At 41.8% G+C, this 14,909-nt stretch overlaps 1 protein-coding gene across 1 annotated transcript in view; it reads right to left on the minus strand.

Annotated features, from left to right (window-relative positions):
- The window catches only part of VWA3A (von Willebrand factor A domain containing 3A), a 138,169-nt gene that overhangs the window by 56,945 nt on the left and 66,315 nt on the right, over positions 1-14,909 (minus strand). The window contains exons 14-16 of the mRNA XM_073591043.1: positions 10,937-11,040; positions 7,604-7,684; positions 3,575-3,669 (exon numbers count right to left, since the gene is read on the minus strand). Of these exons, the coding sequence (XP_073447144.1) occupies positions 3,575-3,669; positions 7,604-7,684; positions 10,937-11,040 (280 nt within the window). The remainder of the gene's footprint in view (positions 1-3,574; positions 3,670-7,603; positions 7,685-10,936; positions 11,041-14,909) is intronic.

Genomic DNA, 14,909 nt, shown 5'->3' on the forward strand with positions numbered 1-14,909 from the left:
CAGACCTGTCATCCACCTGCTCAGCGGGGATCAGCGGAGAGATCTCCCCGATGAGCATGCTGATCCACTTGGATGGATTCTGCCCCCCGTAAAAGGGGCCTAAAAGTCAGGGGGACAATTGAAAGAGTCTCCAATGGGTCACTGAGGACACTGTTCCCGGACCAAGTTTGTCCCCGGTTTTGTCCCTGGATTCAGGGCCAGATTAACGTAGACAGGGCACCCCATGCTGGCTGAGAAACAACCTGGTGGCTCGGATGCTGACGCCCCCTGCTGGACGATCTCACTGCCGCTCCTGCTGCTGTTCAGTGGAGAAGAGGCAGAGCCACGAATTGACTGTGTGGAGGCTTGAGATGGGAGGTGAGCAGATGGGGGGGGGTCTGTTTGTACAAATCTGAGGGCAGTGGAGGAGCAGGGGTCAGAGCTGTCCCCGGATTTAATTTTAAAAATCTGGTCACCTTCATTACAGCATATACTTTACAAAGTGGATACTCTGGAGTATTTGTCTTGTTTGATAATAACAACCAATTCTATTTTAATGATTAGAAGAAAAAGTAAATTTCTTTAATCCCTAATATGTACTCAGACTTACAAAGAAGCAGGATATGAGAAGATTATAAGGGGCTGTTGGAACCATTAGCCAGCACCCTTACAAACGCTGTCTGTGGCCACCTTGTCTACATCATGCTGACTGGCAGAGCACAGACAGCTTCTATTGCATCAGGTTTAATCAGTTACGACAGTTTTAAAATAAGGAGTCCAGTAGAGTCTACTTTTATGTATAAGTGCTTATATATAAAAGTAGACTCTACTGGACTCATTGTTTTACATTTTTTTTTTATTATTCTGTTGTTTGTTTGTGCTTTTTCACTTTATCTTTATAAGCAAATGTGGTAGTATATAATAGCATGATTTCTATAACATCGAATGCTAACCACACATGGTTAATCATAAAATGGACGGAATATTGTTTATCGTATATTGTATGGCAATTTTGGATAGACACAATGGCAAGGTGTCTCTTGGGGACACATATATGCAGCACCGACGAGATCATGATGGGATTGTACATCAGAGCTCACCATGTGGTGTGTATAGAGCAGTATACAGAGCTGCGGATCCACAGCAAAATGGTCCTAACACTGGCCACTATAGGTCCGGGGACTAAGGCAAGATGGTGCCTTATGCTGTTGGTGAATCGGAACTTTGGGAAAATGGTGCCCAAATCAGGCTATATATAAGTTGGCACGGCGTGATGGCAGGTATATCCCCCCCTGAGGAAGCCATGCGACTCTGTGGCGTAACATGCAGGTGAGGGCCAATCTGTCGTCACGCTGAGGCACATTGTGAGTATACCATGGAAATACTGTCTGATTGTTTTATACCCGCACTGTGAGGACTGAATGCTTTTTACAGTTTGGTGCACTCTAAGCCCCAGGAAAATGTGAGTGTTTTTATACTTAGTGTTTATTAAACCGGTATTCAGAAGAGTAGTTAGAGCTGAAGATTAAAAAAAAACACCAATCACTCTGGTTGAAATTCAGCCCTGTGATGAATCATGAAGGGTGCTGCCTGGAATTTTTGAGATGCAAGTGTGTTTTAGTGATGACTATCAAGATTTAATAAATGTGAATCATTTTAATAAAATGTTAATAGAAATAATAAAAGGTAAGGGTATAATTGTTCCTCCAAGCACTTTTTCAGTCATTAAGTGTTACATTAATCAACTTTAATACGCCTGCTTGGCACTTTGACACTATTGCCTAAATCTAGAGATTAGCATCAATAGAGTATGTAACAGAATTTAAAATAAAATACTGAAACATATTCTCAACAGACCAGTGGAGCAACAAAGACACTAATCTCCCTGATGATACCTGTTGATATTCACTGGAAAGGAAGCCACAGTCATTTCTATAGGGAAAAATCAAGGGTTGAACTTTCCTGAGCATCTACTGTTTCTTAGAGATAAGATTGGTATTGAGTGGGGTTTCATCAAGGAACAGACATGCATGCTGTAGCAATATAATTTAAGTATGGACAGACTAAAAAAAGTTGGATCTCCAAGACATGTCTTCTTATCATCAAACTTAACCCCTTTAAATACAGAGTGGATCCTAACAGGGGCCCACAGCTTGCACACAGTCAGGATTGGACAGGCTTGCCTGGGTTCAGAATCCAAATTGCCTCTGCAGCAACAGTAGCATTGCTAGGCCCAGCCCTAGTCCAGTACCACCTACTAATGTGCAGGTTGTTTTGCTCAGAATAGTCTCCTGCCCAAAGGTGCCCACATAGTTCCAGTGCTGATGTCAGACTAGACAAAGCAAGAGCTGATGGCAAGGGGTGTGGTGTGTATCTGCAGGTAAGTAACTATTATCCACCAATGCTGGAGAAATGCTTCTTGCCACTGACCACTAATGATGAGGCATGACCACCAACTCTGGGCAGTTCTTGCTCCCACTGTCTGGCAAAGCTGGGTGAATTCTTACTTTCACTAACTATCACCGCTGGGGCAAATCTTGCTCCCACTAATAACAAATTCTGTGGCAATTCTTTCTCCAACTGACCACTAAAGCTGGGGCGCTGTTTGCTCTCACTGACCACAAATGCTGGGGCAGTTCTTGTGCCCACTGACTACCAATATTGGGGAAAATCTTGCTCCCACTGAAAACCAATGCTAGGGTAATTCTGGCTCCAACTGACCACCAACGCTTGGAAAGTAATCTACCCAATGCTGGAATAGTGACCACCTATGTTGGGGCATTATTCCCCGAATTGTTAATGGAATAGGGTGATTTAAATATGGTAATTATGGGAGAGTTTGGAATGTCTTCAGAACAGATTATGTTACTGAAAGAACAATGGTGTGCTCAAACATGAAAATGGTCTCTGCAAGTCATTTGTTACATGTGAGCTGCCTCTGACAGTCTCTTGTAATATTGGATTGAAAGTAGGGTTGGTTATCCTATTACTGAAATAAAGGGCTTATGATCAAAAAAAATTTTTCTCAAAGTGTCCCTATTTTTTAAACTGACTTAGAATAAGCTACTGCTGTTAAATCTTGCTTATTGAACCATGTTTAATGTGGAAGTCTAAGCTTAAACCTGCTTCCAACCCCATACTAAAGCATATACTATTTAGCCTGTAAAGGAAAAATGTGCAGACTTACCTAATCTAAGGTGGCCCTGGTTCGGTCACATGATCTCCCTAGCGGCTGGCTTCAGGGGAGAGGAGGAAGCAGCAGCAATGGCTGCAGTGCCTGGGTGGTGATGTCACCTATAGGCTTACTATGGAGCATCCATTGTCTGTGGTCCCTCCTCTCCCCTGAAGCTGGTTCTGGGAGCAAATTATGTGACCTGACGGAATTGCCCTTAGATTGGGTATGTATAAGTGCCTTTCCTTTACAGGGTAGTTAGTATAGGGCTTAGAAGGGGGTGGGAGCAGATTTAGGCATAGATAGCTTTAGAATGGACTTCTAATTGAAGCTGTGGCTCATTTTTACAAGGCAATCTATAGTACACATTTATGGTTACCTTAAGACGCTGTAGAAAATAAAATGCTACACACACATGCATACCTTTTTTCACAAATAGTACCCCAAATTCTTCTACTTCCTTTAGTAAGCCAGTCTATTCTTTTTTCATAGGTCAGAGCGACTTTTGCTAGCTGTTTCTGTGTATACACATAGTAAAGACCATTAATCTACAAGTTTGTAATCTATTGTTATGCATATTTTGTAAAGACCTTTGCATCTTTCCTAGCAAGAATGTTCCTGCATCTATGGACATACAAACTAAATTTAATCATTCAAATGAATAGCTTAGCACCAAGGACAGAGAATGAATTAGACTAGTCATTGGATGTGAAGCGTGAAGTGTATCTAAACCTAAAAAACAAAAATGGAATATACTGCAACTTACAAGACCTTAGGTCAGGTGACATCATTAGTATTCTTTTTTCCCTTACTTTTACCTGGTAATCCTGCAAACAACACACTTCCTGTTCCTGGGTGGCTACACTCAGGGTCCTTTCACACGGGACAGATCCGTCGTGATCCGTCCCGTGAACATCCGCTTGCTCAGCGAGGATCGCTCCGTTGATCCCCGCTGAGCCGGCGGATGACAGGGCGGTCCCTGCACACTGCCCTGTCAGATCTCCGCTCTCCCCTATGGGGGGATCGGATGAACACGGACAGATGGTGTGTTCATCCGATCCGCTCTGCAGACGGATAGAAAAATAGGATTTTCCTCCGTCTGCAGAATCGGACCATAGCGGGGACAGATGATATCGGGTGTCAGCGGATGTACATCCGCTGACACCCGCTATCCCATAGGGATGCATGTATGTCCGTATTTCATCCGAAAACGGATGGATGAAATACAGACATACTGTCCGCACGTGTGAAAGGGGCCTCACTCTTTCACTGTATCTATGGAGAAGGCCATGATTGCCACCCAAGCTGGACTTCAAGTAAGTCTTCCTTATTTGAGCTCCATTACATGGGGGATTAGTAGTTTACTAAAGATAGATAACATTGCTTTGCTTCCAGTTCATCTTACAGTAAAGCTGGCCATAGAAGGGTCGAGATTCGGCAAGTTCAGCAGGGAGCGACCAAATTTCAATCCATGTCTGTCCATGCATATTTGATAGAATTAAATCGTTAGATCGACTTTTGCTGAACAGGCTTGTTAAATTTTTTTGCTTGATTAACCAGTGGCAGCCTATTGGCTATATAAAGCTTGTGTGGATGGGGGAATCTGTCATTTTTTTTTTTTTGTTCTGTCCGCTGGCTGACAAAAAGAGAGTAATATATGGCAAACTTAAGTGACAAGGACATTGCCTTTTCTGGCAAGATCAGCAGGTATTTTCTGCACTGACTAAAATTGTTCTTAACCTGAAAAATGAAAACTTAAGATGCCACCACATTAAAGGACTGCTAAGCTGCAATATATTCAGTTTTTGTTCTTGTGTTTAGTTATCTTTTATTTTCAGATGAGGATCTTCGCACAATGCAGGAATTTTAATTCCAACAGCAATCCTAATGAGAATAATATTGGCTATACATAGCAATTTGATATATGAAACAGACAGGAATGGGATTGATATTATCCATATTCAATGGCTTTTGATAAAATTGATATCATTTTACATTTCAAATTGATCTTTCAATAAACTGTACTGAAGACTACATCTAAGTCTTGACTTCACAGTTGGCCGAATTCTAGTGGTTAGTTGAACTCATGGATGGTAGATAGGGCTACCATTTGTATTTGAATGGACGGTTTGTGAAAAAAAACAACCTTTTTTTTCTATCATCCATTAGAGTTCATGGAGGGGAGAAACTGTTCATAAAAATACTGACTTGGTAAACATCACCAGCAGGTTTTAAGCACTAAAGTATTTTTAGGTGCCCCAGCATGCATGAGAAGGCAGAAGGGAACTCTGTTCTATAATGGATAGCTCTAAATCCACCTCCATCACGCTGCCTGTGCAGTTAACAGCACTGCCTGCAAATCTTCACCTTCCCCAGCATCATTAGCCTGAAACATTCAAAAGAGAAGAGTGAGATGCCAGCGCCTAGTGTGCAGAGTCGGAGACATGAGCAGATGTAAAATACAGCATGGGAGCACACTAAAGAGGAGGTAGGTTTATCAAGCACAGGCTATTTTAAATGAATTCACCAGGAATATGTACCAAAGGGTCTAGTCTGCAATGCATGACATTTGCACCATGTCAGGGTGCTTAAAGCAACACACTCTTATGTCTCCTCCCTCCAGTGGTGGCTGGTGGTATTTTTTGGGGGGAGGGGAGGCGGCAAACCATACAAGCACAGCCGGTAGCCCACCAACCCCCCAGGCAGTTACCAGCCACTCCTCGCCATCACGGCAGCTGTGCGTCTCCTTCTCCTCCTCCTAGGCCAATAGGATCGCTTCTCCTCTTGGCTAATCGGGAAGCGGGTCTCAGGACCCACTTCCTGATTGGCCCGGGAGGAGAATCAGTGCGACAATAGCGAATATTCATTCGCTATTGTCACACAACTGGGTGGGCTCGGGGCGCAGTGCTCTGCGCCCCAAGCCCTCCCTTTTGTTGATGCCTATTAAAGCCTCTGGCTCTAATCACATGCTTCAAAAAAAAAAAAACATGTTCATTGCCTCAACAGTTACTGGTTTTAGTGAAGTTTTTCCTCAAGGCATGTACTATAATGAAAGAGTTTTTTTTTTTTTTCATTTTGTCGGTCTAGGTTTCCTGAGGTTTATGTGTGTCTGTGAAACTGTCACTTTCAGAACAGTATTTAAAAGTATTTTTTTGGCAAAATGTTTACAGTACTTACAATTAGTCAACCCCACGGTTAGGCATAATCTGGTCATGCACACTGTTTGCTATGGCATAGTGCTTGTTTCTCTGTTGTATATCTATATCAGGGCACCCCAGGTCTTTCATAACCCTGGTTTGTGCTCATATTTTGTCACATTGCTTGACATTTTGATTGTAAATCCAGGCATATTACTGCCTATGACTAAGCTTGTAGGGGAGAAATGTGTTGGATTGGGGTGATATCACAGGCAAGATATAACAGTATAGATTGTGTGACCTAAAATTGTTTTTAGTGATGTCATTGGTATGCATGCCCTTTTTCTTTTTAACAGGTAGATTGTTTTGTTCTGAGTTTTGTTAACATTCACATATTGTCTATACTGTTTAAATATGGATTGTTTTAGTTTCTAACAGGAGTTTCTGTGGTGATTAAGATTGTAAGCTCTAACGAGCAGAGCCCACTGATTCCTCCTGGTTTTCTTTAACTGTACTGTCTGCCCTCATGTTGTAAAACACTACGCAAACTGTTGACGCTATATAAATCCTGTATAGTAATAATAATAATAATATTTCAGTTGTCAGTAAAAAATGACTCTATTAGTACATTTTCCATGTTTTGTCAGTAACAAAAAAGAGTTGACAACCCTGGTGGTAGAATGTTTCATTTCTGACAATTACGTACAATTCCAAATGGCTTGAAAGTGGTTGAAAGTGACTAAAATTTTTATGGAGCAAGATATTGAGAGGAAGACAGTTTTCTCACCAAGAACAACTTGAAATTCTAAAACTATTTCTTATGTTGCAAGAACAAAATAAGGAGCTTCTGCAACCGATTTATGTGCCATATAACTGCAACGCATGCAATCTACAAAATAATTTGTTTTTCTATAGAGAAAAAGGAATGACTGTTTATTGGCTGCAGAGATTTTGGAGCACACTGGACAATTGGAATGTGATAACAAGCACTTTTAATCCCCACATGCTTTATTATTTTTTTTCTAATCCTTACACTACTTGATCATCACAAGAAATTCCCAAACAAGGCACTTCAGTTTCAAAATGTGCACATCCTATGGCTGTCTTGTATGTGGATTTGTACCTACTAGTGATATCTATTGCTATCGTTATTGTTTTATGCCAATACTATTGCAGTGGGAACGATAAACAGGTCTGCAATGTGCACAATAAACAAAGAAATTAATAAAAGAACCATCAAAGACTGTTAAAGATGTTTGATTTTTCAGTTTGCCTAAGGTTCTCTTACTTTATAAGGGTGAAAAGGGGACACTACCTGATATTCAAACAACAATGGAGGGTCTACATGAATGTTTTTCACTGTGCCATCATGCCATTCAAACTGCATCATTGCCCGCTATAAAAAGGATACAAAAACAATTAATAGTTTTATGATAATAGTATTGCTTTTTAATGTCATATATATTATGCTAGCTATACAGTTAGCATTATTAGTAAAATTAGACAAGCAAACCATTACGCACATTACATTGCTATATTGTTCAAACATTGGGGCATTTAAGTAATATACAGTATTTGATTGATTGGATCAGCTGCACAATTCATTTGCAAACAAAAGTACCAATAATAATTCTATGATTTCTTTCTTTAGCTGACAAGTGTCTCTGATACCAGTGAACCCAGAGATGTACCTGCTGGCTGCAGGGATCTGACCTGGCACAAGGCAAATAAAGACCTTATTGACTTGGCTACAAACTCTAGCTGTTTTCAAGATGTTCCAATGGCATTTTGAGGATTTCATCACACTGGACTGTTAGATGCAAGCTTCAGTACCTATAGCTAACTGGGCATTCTTAAAATAGCATGAGCAGGAATTATGAAGTGTCAATAGACAGTATGGCAGTACAGTAGGTAGCACTGCTGATGCTAACTTTACGAGGTTTGTATGTTCTCCCCATATTTCAGTGCCCTGATTTTCCATCCTAATACAAGAATGCTCTAATTTGTTGATATGTAAAAAAAAAATCCATTTTACTCAATCAAGCCCTGATGATGGGGGCATTTTTAGACCCCTGCATTAGCTACTTTTTGGATTGTCCCCTTGACTTTTATTGGAAGTTTTATCTGGATTTCCTAGCAGTGGTGTGGTCCTTCATTTTCCATTTTTGTTACATTACACTACAAGCTAAAGAGACCACTGAGATGCTCTGGGGTGTAGAATACGCCTGCCTGGGAAGCAAATTGTTTAAATCAACATCAGTACTTTAACCACTAGCCGACCAGCGCCCGACGATGTACAACGGCACAATGGCACGGCTGGGCAAATGGGCGTACAGGTATGTCCCCTTTAAATTGCGGCATCGTGGGCGCGTGTGTCGCCGCGTGCTCCATGACCGTGCCCGCGATCATGTCACGCAGGGGGCCCGCGATCATGTCACGGAGCGGAAGAATGGGGACATGCCTTTGTAAACAAGGCATTTTTCTGTTCTGCCTAGTGACATGATAGGGATCTACTGCTCCTTGTCATCAGGAGCAGTGATCGCTGTCATGTTAGTGGAAGCCCATCCCCCCCACAGTTAGAACACCTCCCTAGGACACACTTAACCCCTTGATCGCCCCCTAGTGTTTAACCCCTTCCCTGCCATTGCCATTTACACAGTAATCAGTGCATTTTTATGACACTGATCGCTGTATAAATGACAATGGTCCCAAAATGGTGTCAAAAGTGTCTGATGTGTCCCCCATAATGTCACAGTCCTGATAAAAATCCCAGATCGCCGCCATTACTAATATATAAAAAAAAAAAATAATAAAAATGTTATAAATCTATCCCCTAATTTGTAGACGCTATAACTTTTCCGCAAACCAATCAGTATGCGCCTATTGCGATTTTTTTACCAAAAATATGTAGAAGAATACATATCGGCCTAAACTGAGAAAAAAATAGATATTTTTGTATACTTTTTGGGGATATTTATTATAGCAAAAAGTAAAAAATATTGCTTTTTTTTCAAAATTGTCGCTTTTTTTTGGTTAATAGTGCAAAAAATAAAAACTGCAGAGGTGATTAAATACCACCAAAAGAAAGCTCTATTTGTGGGAAGAAAAGGACGTCAATTTTGTTTGGGTGCAATGTCGCACAACCGCGCAATTGTCAGTTAAAGCGACACAGTGCCATATCGCAAAAAGTGCTCTGGTCAGGAAGGGGGTAAATCCTTCCGGGGCTGAAGTGGTTAAGGCCTCTTTCACAGGGATGGACCAATCGGGTCCACCTGTCAGTTTTTCAGGCAGATCTGATCAGACCATCCATTGCCCTCTATGGAGCTGCGGGTGTCAACGGACATTTGTCCGTTAAATACCACCAAATACCGATCCTGTCTGCTAAAAACAGTTCCCATCTGTCTAGTGGATCGGATGGCTATCAGATGTAAATGGACAGGCGGTTTGTTTACATCCAACCACCCATAGATGACATTGGGCTGTGTCTGCTTTTGCATAAGCGGATTCTACAAGGACCAGTCATCTGCCTGCTCAGTGGGGATCAGCAGACAGATTCCGTGCTGAGCAGGCAGACTCCTGGCTGAGTCCGCCCCATGTGAAAGGGGTAAGATAGCAATAACAACTAGAAAAGGTACAATTTCTGGGGAAAAAGTGTTCTTGCCTCCACCTACAGTGGTCTACAACTGGAGTGGGCGGAGTAACTGGGTAGAGTGGCTTGAGTAACTGTTGTGTGGTTGGAGTGGCTGGAGTAACTGTGAAAAGTGTTAAAAAGCTTAATATTTTAAAAAGTATAAATAGTAGTAAAAAAGTTGAAGAAGGCCCATCATTAGCTGAAAGAGCTGAACATTTTTTTCAAAAAAGATTTTTTTTTTTCAAAAATGATTTTTTTTTTCAAAAATTATCATTTTTTTTCAAAAATTTTTCTTTTTTTTTAATTTTTTTTTTTTTTCATGGGGTGGTCATAATGTTTTGGCTGATCATAGGGTGGTCATAATATTTTGGATGATCATGTTGTGGTCATACTGTTTTGGCTGATCATGGGGTCATGGGGTGGTCATACTGTTTTGGCTGATCATGGGCTGGTCATAAATGATTTGGCTGATCATGGGGTGGTGATAATGTTTTGGCTGATAATGGGGTGGTCATAAATGATTTGGCTGATCATAGGGTGGTCATAATGTTTTGGCTGAAAATGGAGTGGTCATAATGTTTTTGCTGATCATGGGGTTGTCAGCTTTTGTCACCTCCCACTCTAGTTTTGAACATTTCGCCATTCATTCCTATGGGACCAATTTTGTCGCAAAATGACGATATTTCGTGAACCATTCAGGGAAACGTTCCACAAAGTAATAGCACACCAATCGGGAACAATCCGCATGTTTCAATACATTACTGTCTATGTAGTGTAAAAGCTGTGGGAGGAGTTAGGGTGGTAAATTTGGCTATAATAAGAATAATAATATATATGTGAGATAACAGTAAGTGGTCTTGCTATGCAAGAAAACTTAATAAGATAACCCTATGGATTCAGCGCTATTTTTCCACTATTCTCAACTAATTTGTTGAAAAGCTTCTTTCTGTCTTGGTGTGGCAGCACTTGAAGTGCAATTATTGCATCATTTTACAATACTATGTTAAGGTAACTCACCTCATGAAGCGTGGATGAGACTGTTTTCTGAAGTATAGGAACAAAATCCTCGACAAAGGAATATGCGTTTGGAGCTAGTACTTGGTAGAGGCTCAGTTTTTTGGCTGAATACAAGAAACCATATTATTTCTTATTATACAGAATGTATATATAGTGCCAACAGTTTGTGCAGTGATTCACAAAATAAAGAGAGACAGTACCCATTACATTACACTTACAAAACAATTTAACACAAATTGGTTAGCAAACATACTGTACATACACACACATACAGTACACACATGAGGATGTAAAACCAAGGCATACACTTGGTTGATCTGTTTAAAGTGTGGTCCTATGCTAATAATGAAATAGATCAAGAGTCATACTTTAGATCAAAAGAATAAAAGTAAATCATTATAAAATAAAAATGCCCAGTTGTGGAAGCAATTGAGGGAAGCCCTACTGCAAGGGCAAGCTTTAAACTATCATGTAAGGTCCTCTTTCTGTTTTGACCAAAAGTATGATTCTTGGAAGCTTGGTTGATTTTAACTTTAACAATGTGCTGAGAATTCAATTTTCATTGTAAATTTTTCTATTATCAGTAATAGAGACCCTGTCATCAAACTTTTGATTTGAACAACAAAGTTCCCGTAAAATTAAATGTGATTTTATAATATTTTATGTATGCTAATTACCTATAAAAGCTCATCTTGTGCAGACATCCAAAAGCCCTAAAACTGCTGCTAGGAGTTGAAATAAATTTCAGGTCTCAGTGAATCCCTTCTCAAAATCCAATTCATTGGTAGTCAGTACGAGAAATGACCAGTGAGCGAAATGCCCCCCCCTTTACAGTGATGGTTAGAATGCCATCCTTACAGACAGCAAACAAAAGATAATTGGTGCAATACTGCTGACTATGGCAAAAGGCGTTGGCTCCAGAATTATGCAGGTGCCATCATATGGGAGATCAATGAGCCACAGCTCTAGGAACGCCTATCAACCTCTGGAGGAACCCTGGTTAAGAATTGCTACTCTAAAGTGGTCCCCTTCGGTCTTCCCCAAGGAACTACATAAGAGATTATGTAGGAGGGTGAGTGGAGGGGCAGAAGAGCTGGGTCAGCACAGATAATAATTAGACACTAGAGGAGAAAGGCTAGAATGACACAAATGACAAGTAAACATTTTAAATACTTGTTTCTGGGTTCACATGAGTGCAAATAGGATGCGGGTTTCACCACATATAATTCGCATGCGGTTTTCAAAAGGGTCTTGTGCATTTTTGGGTCCGGTTCAGATGCAAATTCAGGCAAAAATTCAGATCTGAATCGCACCTGAACCGGTGAACGGGAACGCACCGGACCCCAGGCTGGAAACCGCGACTGCACATATGTGAACTCGGCCTAATGCCCCATACACACGGTCGGACATTGATCGGACATTCCGACAACAAAATCCATGGATTTTTTCTGATGGATGTTGGCTCAAACTTGTTTTGCGTACACACGGTCGCACAAAGTTGTCGGAATTTCCGCTCGCTAAGAACACGGTGACGTACACCACGTACAACGAGACTAGAAAAGGCCATTTCAGAACCAAGCGCGGCACCCTTTGGGCTCCTTTTGCTAATCTCGTGTTAGTAAAAGTTTGGTGAGAGACGATTCGCGCTTTTTCAGACTCGTGGTTTTCAGATCATTTTCTGCTGTTCAGTTTGTGCTTGTGGGTTTGTATCTGCTCTTCAGTGCGTGCAGTCAGTTCGTATTGTACTATTCAGTGCGATCTTGTCCTCTCGTTACTGTTTTTCAGGTCGCTCTTCACAGGCCTTGCTGTTCTTCAGTGCGTTCTGTTACTGCGTTCTGAGCAGCTGACCGTTTTCTAGCCATGTTGCGTATACGTACTCCTTGTAGAGTTCGTGCTGTGCAGGGGCTTGGTATTGGGGTCCTGACCTTGACACAAGCCCAGTCCATGAACAGGGTGGGGAGGAGTTCATGGACCAAGAATTGATTGCTTCAGCGTGACCAGTTCTGTCATATGCCTTTGCTCCATGAGATCCGTGAGAATAAGCCTGATGATTTCAGGAACTTTCTCCGGATGACGGACCCCGTATTTCACCGTTTGTTGGCTTTGCTGACCCCCTATATCAGCAGGCAGGATACCTGCATGAGGCAAGCCATCACTCCGGAGCAGAGGTTAGTCGCCACCCTGCGGTACTTGGCGACGGGGAGAAGCCTGCAGGACTTGAAGTTCTCGACAGGCATCTCCCCCCAGGCTCTGGGGATCATTATCCCAGAGACCTGTTCTGCCATCATCCAGGTCCTGCAGAAGGAGTATATTAAGGTAAGATTTTTATCCTTTAACATCACATTTTATTGTATTTAATGTTTGCTAATATATTGTATTTCTTTCCTCATTCCCTAATTACCATGATTGTAATATGCTGTGAATGTCCCCTTTGTCCTCATGCATGCTGGATTTTTATGTAATTATTTTTTTGTCCTTCATACATATTTGCCTTCACTTACCTCCCCAGCATGCTCTCCTGGCCCTATATTCACCTCATGTAGTCACTTAACAATGTATTTGATCAGCTCCATAGTAGTGCTTTACCCCAAACACCCCTAAAATGTTTTGAAATGTGATTGGTGCTTAAAATTCAGGCAGAGTGCCAGAGGCTTTTTTTGGGGGTTCCCAAATCATTTGGAACCCTCCCTCCCCCCAACTGCTAAGTCAGCTGATACCAATTCTCTATCTATCCTCAATCATCTATCTGGTGACTTTGCCAAACCCATACACACTATACCCATCTCTTTTGCCCAAAGCATGTAGTGCAAGGGCCTGCCTGTATACTTTCAAATGGTACTGTTTCAAGTTTTTGTATACTATTATTATCTTGATAGGTAATAGCAGAATGTAAAAATGTTCTAAAATGGGTACAATGTGTATTTCTATCTTTGTATTATGACACTTCTTACCTGTCCAGTGGGCTGTCAATGGTGTAACTAAGGAGGGGCTGGCCAAAGTAATACCCATTATTTAGGCATTCATCTCTCAATGAAGTGGAGAGGGTTACCTGTCCAAGAGTCCCCCCCCCTATAATGTTACAAATGGCCCATGAGAGGGGGGGGGAATCTGATAGGTGTACCTTATACTTTGGTCTTTAAAACTTCCCATAAATAAATGGTATCTTGATGTTGGCCAAGAATGTTTGTGTCTGATCTGCTTTCCATGTTTATGTGCAAAAATACTAATTTTTTAGTTTGTTTTACTCCACAGTTTCCTTCCACGCCACAGGAATGGCAGACTGTGACCTCCCACTTTGGGCAGCGGTGGGACTTTCCTAACTGTGGAGGGGCAATTGATGGGAAACACGTCCACATCATCCCACCACCCAACTCGGGGTCGTACTATTATAATTATAAGGGGTTCAATAGTATTGTGATGTTGGCAGTGGTGTCGGCTACTTGTGAATTTCTGTATGTGGACGTGGGGAAGAATGGCCGGATGTTCGATGGTGGAGTCATCGCCCAGACGGAGTTCTACAGGCGTCTCCAGAATGGCAGCTTGGACTTGCCACCTCCAGAAGACAATGTGGAAGGACTCCCATTCGTCTTCGTTGCGGATTAAGCTTTTGCGCTGGGGGACCATCTTATGCGGCCATTCCGGATGAGGACCCTCACCCTGGACCAGAGGGTTTTTAATTACCGGCTGGCCAGAGCCAGAAGAGAGGTGGAGAACACGTTTGGAATCATGGCCAGCCGGTTCCGCCTATTTCTTACACCCATATATATGGCGGAGTACAAACTGAATCACATTATGCTGGCGTGCTGTGTTCTACACAACTTTTTACGGCATTCTGCCAACTATGCTGACTCAGTTGGGCCTGAGACCGGAATTCAAAATGAACCAACCCTGACGGCGCTTGAAAGTGGCCGTTCTGGCTTGCCCCACCTGAGTGCCCGTGATGTCCGGCTAACATACCTTGAATTCTTTGCGG

The sequence above is a fragment of the Aquarana catesbeiana genome, linkage group LG06 (genome assembly GCF_042186555.1).
Source record: "Aquarana catesbeiana isolate 2022-GZ linkage group LG06, ASM4218655v1, whole genome shotgun sequence".
Lineage (NCBI taxonomy): Eukaryota > Metazoa > Chordata > Amphibia > Anura > Ranidae > Aquarana > Aquarana catesbeiana.